Below are 6,000 nucleotides of genomic sequence, written 5' to 3'. Positions count from 1 at the left end.
GGCTGCTCCATCTCCCAAGATTCTCAGATTCATTGTATCTTCTGGTTATTCAATGCGAGATTCTACAAAGAACCACCAGCTCGCCTGTACAGAAAAGTTTTACCAGTTTAATCTGCATCATCTACCCAGTAGAGAAGTGTACACGACCCACCAACGTGCCGTTACTGCGAAGTACGTGACCTTTGTCAGTCATATGGGGAACGTGTAGTATAAATAACTCCGGTGGAAAAAAAAATCATCTAAAGAGGTATTTGAAGTAAGAAATAACGTAATGCAAGCTAAACAACCTACACAACCTCACTTACAATGAAAAATACAGGGGTATAAAGCGATATGAAAACACTGTATGAGTATATAAATATACATATATGAGTGTGTGTGTGTGTGTGTGTATGTATAAAGCCCCTATGATTCTGAAAGTGTATTGGACTGGTTTAAATTCACACCTGGTGTATCTGGGATGAATCCCTGCCCCTTCTGCAGCTCTTCTGCAAGCAGTCTGAGGGTATTAAAACCAGGCTGGGATTAAGTCTGCAGTGCCATGCCATAGAGAGGCAGGGACCGGCCGCAGTCCCACCCGGCATGGGTCAGTTTGAAGCCCGGGAGCCCCGTACCCTCCCCCGCGGGGTCGATGTGCCTCTGCCCCACAGACAGCCCCGAGCGGGGAGGGTTTTGGGGTGGGGGCACATCTCCGGCACAGCGGGGTGGTTTCCGAGCCGGTTCAAGCCGCGCACCCGGCAGAGAGCGGTCTCTCTCTTGCCAGGGGCAGGGCCGCGGTGGCGGGAGGCCCCTGCGAGCGGGTCGCTCCCTCAGCACCTGCCCGAGGAACGGGGCCCAACTCTCGCCGCCCAGCGCACCCGCCCGCCCGCGCCTGCAGGCGGCGCCGCGCCCCCGCCGAGCTCGGCGCTGCCAGCCCCCGCCCCGCCTCATAAATCGCGGCGGGGCGGCCGGGCCCTCTGGTGCTGCCAGGGAGCCAAGGGAAGGCGGTGGCGGCGGCGGCGGGCTCCGCTACCGCCCCGCCCCGCTCCCCCCTCCCACCCCGGCTCCGCCCCGGAGGCCGGCACGCTGGCTCGCTCCCTGCCTGGGAACATGGCCGAAGTCGGGGAGGACAGCAGCGGGGCGCGGGCTCTGCTGGCGCTGCGCTCGGCGCCCTGCAGCCCCGCCGCGGCGCCCCCTCCCGGGCCGCCGCCCCCGGCCGCGCCGCCCGCCGCCGCCTCCGCCGGCCCGGTGCTGGCGCGGCTGCAGGGCCGCGAGTTCGAGTTCCTCATGCGGCAGCCGGCCGTCACCATAGGCCGCAACTCCTCGCAGGGCTCGGTGGACGTCAACATGGGGCACTCCAGCTTCATCTCCCGGCGGCACCTGCAGCTCAGCTTCCAGGAGCCCCACTTCTACCTGCGCTGCCTCGGCAAGAACGGCGTCTTCGTGGACGGCGCCTTCCAGCGCCGCGGCGGCCCGGCCCTGCAGCTCCCGCCGCAGTGAGTGCCGCCGACGCGGGCCGGACCGGGGGCGCGGGGGCGGCGGCTCCACAGGGAGGTGGCGGGGGCCTGCGGGGCAGGGCCCGCTCCGGAGGGAGAGGGAGAGACCGCGGCCTGCGGGGAGGGACCCGGGGAAGGTCCTGAGGGGGCGGAGGAGGGACCCCTCCGCCTCGGGGAGGGGACGTGGGTCTGGGTGGAGAGGGGCTGAGTGGACAGAGAGGGGCCTCTGAGGAGGAGGGGGACGGTGAGGCGTCTTTCTGTCCTGCTGAGGAGACAGCGAGGTGCCTCCACCCCACGGAGGGAATGTGGGCCTGCCAGGAGGTGATGGTGAGGGGCCACCTCTGATGGAGGCGTTAGTGAGGGATACCCCTCCCCACAGAACGCCTGAGGAGATGGTGAGGGACTGTCACTGAAGGTCCTCCCAAGACCACAGAGGTCTCCAAGGGGCGGTGAGGAGCACTTGAAGTTGGTCACAGTGCAGGGACATTGACCCTTACCCAGTGGAGAGCCGAAGGTGGTGGTGAGGGATTCCCACTGGTGACCAACATCAACAAGGGATGCCCTCATCTGCCTGGCCTTGCTGCTGTCTGTGACCAAGAAAGGGAACGATGTTTGTCTGGGATGGGGCAGCTCCCCCTGGGGGAACCATGTTTGGGGAAGAAGTATGTGCCTCTTGCTGCAGGATGCTCCTACAGCAGGCTGTCCCTCATGGTCATCATCTTCCATGCTTGCCTGCCACCAGGCTCATGCTCAACTGATGGCCATTAGGAGGTTTCCAAAAGATAAAATGAGAGAGGAAAAACTCTTGATACTGGGCTAAAACTTGCTACACCCAGGGCTTGTCTTTCCTGGAAAAGACTTAGTGGAAAAAAGTTGGGAAAACATTTCAACAGAGTGCTTATTTTAGGGTTGGCAAGTTGGGTGTTGTTCCTGCTGTTGCTGTGGGGCAACAGAAAATAGGGAGTCGGTCCAAGCCAGAGGTGATGTTGCTCACTAGGACCCCAAAAGTGCAGACATGCAAGGTGTCCATGCCCCATTGAGGAAGGGGAGAGGGGTGCAGAAGGGTTTTCTGTGCTAGCAAGGAGGTGGTTGTCTGTGCTGTGTTCCAGATAAACTCTCTTGCTGAAAGGAGAGTGAGGTTGATGTTAATCTATTTCTTCCTCTGAAAGCATTGTTTATGGTTGCTGAGCACTGTCCAGCGGACTGCAGTGCTTCACCCCAGGGGCATCAGTGTGGTAGCTGTGTATGATGTAATTCCTGTGTGCATCGCTACAGGTTGTAACAGACAGACTGTGTCCAATGCCATCTCAGAGTGAAAGCACGCCGTAAAGGCAGGAGGTTGGGTTTTTATGATGCTTCATTAGCCTTGCTGTTGTTTGTATAAAACATCTGTTTGCATCTGGCAGTTTTTGGCTTCAGTACTGTTTACCTCCAGCACCAGGGTCCTGGAGTTATCCCTCTCTCGCCAGCCTGTTGCTCAGGGGAGGGTTTTTTAATTACTCATTTCCTCTGCAGGCTGCTTCATTTTGTACTTAGTAATTTAGTTATAACTCCCTAGCTGTTAGCTCTCTGAGGTGTTTTGGTTTGTAATGTGTTTCATTTTCTGAGAGAGATGTCCTTTAGTGTCTGTTTAATTAATCTTTCTTTGTAAAACAAGACCACCCGAAGCCCAGGGCATTTCTGTTGTCACTCCCTCCGGCTCTGGTTTTATCTTTGTGAGCTCTCTCCTCCCTGCCATTCTGTTTCTTCAGCTGGTTAATCATAAGCATTGTGCTTAAAAACTCTCAAGCAGCCACTTGGTTGCTTATTTCTCTTTGATTTGCTTGTAACTCCTGGAGTGGGAATGGCAGTTTTCCTTCCTCATCACTTTAAAGGGAGGAGTTCAATGTACAGTTATGAACTCTGCACAATGAGGCATCCTCTTGGCTTGGCTGCTGTTTGAGCTACATAAATAAACTTTATGCTCCTCCCTTTCTGACTTCTGGAGTAGGAAAATGTTTTGCATCGATCTAAAGGAATTTGCCCCCTTGCTTCTAACAGGTAAACAACTCCTTGCCTTCTGCTGGCCAGCCAAGGGTGTGTAATACAGACCAGGAAAAAAAAATCCTGTGGAAGCTTGGTATGTTAAGTCTTGACTGAAGTCTTAACTGTTCTGTCCACTTTTATCTCTACTTCTTGAAAATCACCCCCCTACATACACACACACACATACACAAACCTCTCCCCTCAGTGAACAACAAAACACTGGTTGTTCCCACTTCTTTTCTGTAGAGAAGCCTCCATGCCTACTGCTAGCCATCTAATATTGCCCAAAGTAGGGCAAACTGAAGATAGGTCTTAGTACAAAGACTTCACAGTAAAAACTAATTTTTTTTTTCAAGTATTATTTTACAGTAGCACTACTGTCCTGTGTGATCCAGCCACCCCTTTTCCAGGTCCCAGCAGGATGTAGAGCTCATGTTAAGTTTCAGGAATCGATGGATATTCCATTCAGTGATTTAGATGGGATGTCCTTGTCATGTGGGGAGCTCTGGCATTCTAAGAACCATCTGTTTGGATAATTGTCCCCTTTCTCCCCACCAGTAAAGGATCACAAATGTATGCAGTGTCCTGCTTGTTCTTGATCAGTGCGGTTGCTGTTTCTGTTACATTACAAGAAAAGGAAATGCTTGTGCAGCATGAGATCATGAATGGAAGCAGAGCGTTCCAGGAAATAGGTGTCTTTCAGATGCAATTCTTACTATCTGCTAAAAGAATGAAAACTCAAATTCCTGGGCTCTTCGATTCTATTTCTGAAGTTTCTTCTCACTTAACTTTTTCCATCTAAAACTTACTTGTTACAAGCCCTTGTCTAAGTTTAGAAGTAATTATTCCTAAAATTTACAGGAGCCTTTGTCAGGAAGGTTGGGGGGAGGGAGGGAAGAGGAAGAGTTTTCTGGGGCCCTTCTTGAAGACTGCACACACCTCCTAACACAATAGACCTGTTGAAATTCAAGGGCCTTTGCACAGTTTTGTGTCACTTCCTCCATTAGACACCGTGTGTCTGTCTAATTCGCTGTACCCAGAGTTTTACTGCTGGGCGGGACTATCGCGTTTCACAGCTGTGTTGTTATGGCAGATTATATTTCACAGCCATGATGACATAACCATGAAGTGTAATTAAACAATCCTGGCCAACGAGAAGGGCATTTCCTAGAGGTTAATGACAGTTAGAAACAAAGGGGGTGGAAGAGTGGAGGGCCCACAGTACCACCGAGGACCCCTTAATCTATCTGGTTATTCTGAATGCTACACTACAGCAGGTGTTACAAATATAAATCCAGATGAAATTAGGGAAGTGCTTCCATCAAAAATAAGTGCTTTAAATCAAATTAAGGATTGGTAGAAACTTTTTTTACCTGTGCCTGTGGAAGTTGGAAATCTGTGGATGAGTATCTGAGTATTTTTCTATGAAAAGAGAAACTGAAGAGTAGGATATACACTAGATTCTTAAAGCTAGTGATACAAGCAAAAATGTAAGAGATGGCAGGGACCGTTGGCTGGTGTACGTTTTCCTGATGAAGACAATATTTTTCCTCAAATTTACAATGTAATAGGTGTTTACAGGATCAGCTCAATGCTAAATTATTAACTGTATCTTCAAAATTGACCCAATTTTTAAAAGACATGACAATTAGAGACTTCCAGTAACTAAAGTAAGCATTTCCACACATCTAGCCCCTAATCTCCCATTCCCAGAACTGAAGGACCTGAAACAGAAGTTGAAAGTTAAGCTTGCTAAACCAAATTTTCAGCAGCTATGGGTCAGATTTTCAAATGCTCCTAAGTACAAAAGTTCTATTGACTAAAACCTGCAAATGTTGATTGAGTGTAGCCTGATAACAGCACTTCAGCTTTCTGAACTGGAAGCTCAATAGATTGGAAAATGGTGCTTGTCTGTGAATATTTCGTGGGATATTTGCTTGCTTCTGTAGCTGGTTTGTATTTTTGTAGTAGGCTTATTAATGGAGCCTGAAGGTTGTGGTTTTTGTGGATACTTTCAGTATGAGATTTCTAAGAATAAAAATAAATTCTAAAACCTGTAGTTCTTTTAACATTTAGGAAATAGAAGGGAGAAATAAATGGAGGAGATTTTTGTTTGAGCATAAAATATGAGAGAAGTAAATACATGGATATATGGAATTAAATTAAAACATGGAGTTAAAATAAAAGAAATTATTTATACAAGACCCATTATAAATTGAAAACTTACTGTGCATGTGAAATTTTATTAAGAGCATGCTGCTTTATTTATAATGGGATTTTCCTCGGTACTTAATAAACTTGACAAAAATAAATAGTCCAATACTCTGAGTGCATATCAAGGTGCTGATCTGGCAGAATTTTATGCATTCATTAATCTTTGTGCTGTGTGTGCACAGGTTCACTTCAGCATTCAGGTGGGTGGTGGGGGTGTCTCTGCAATTGGGGTTTAGTAACCAAGCAGAAAATTGAGAGCTGGATCCAGCATTTCCCTTTCTAAGGC

At 49.5% G+C, this 6,000-nt stretch overlaps 1 protein-coding gene across 1 annotated transcript in view; it reads left to right on the top strand.

Annotated features, from left to right (window-relative positions):
• Nucleotides 1-1,089: 1,089 nt before the first annotated feature.
• FOXK1 (forkhead box K1) overlaps nucleotides 1,090-6,000 on the top strand; it is a gene marked incomplete at its 5' end in the record, with an annotated part of 47,842 nt that continues 42,931 nt past the window's right edge. Inside the window, one exon of the mRNA XM_084270851.1 lies at nucleotides 1,090-1,475. Coding sequence (XP_084126977.1) covers nucleotides 1,090-1,475 — 386 coding nt within the window. The remainder of the gene's footprint in view (nucleotides 1,476-6,000) is intronic.

The sequence above is a fragment of the Gallinula chloropus genome (assembly GCF_964237585.1).
Source record: "Gallinula chloropus genome assembly, chromosome: 15".
NCBI classification, from domain to species: domain Eukaryota; kingdom Metazoa; phylum Chordata; class Aves; order Gruiformes; family Rallidae; genus Gallinula; species Gallinula chloropus.
Note: the sequence above shows the minus strand (reverse complement) of the source record. Positions and strands in the feature narration are given on the sequence as shown.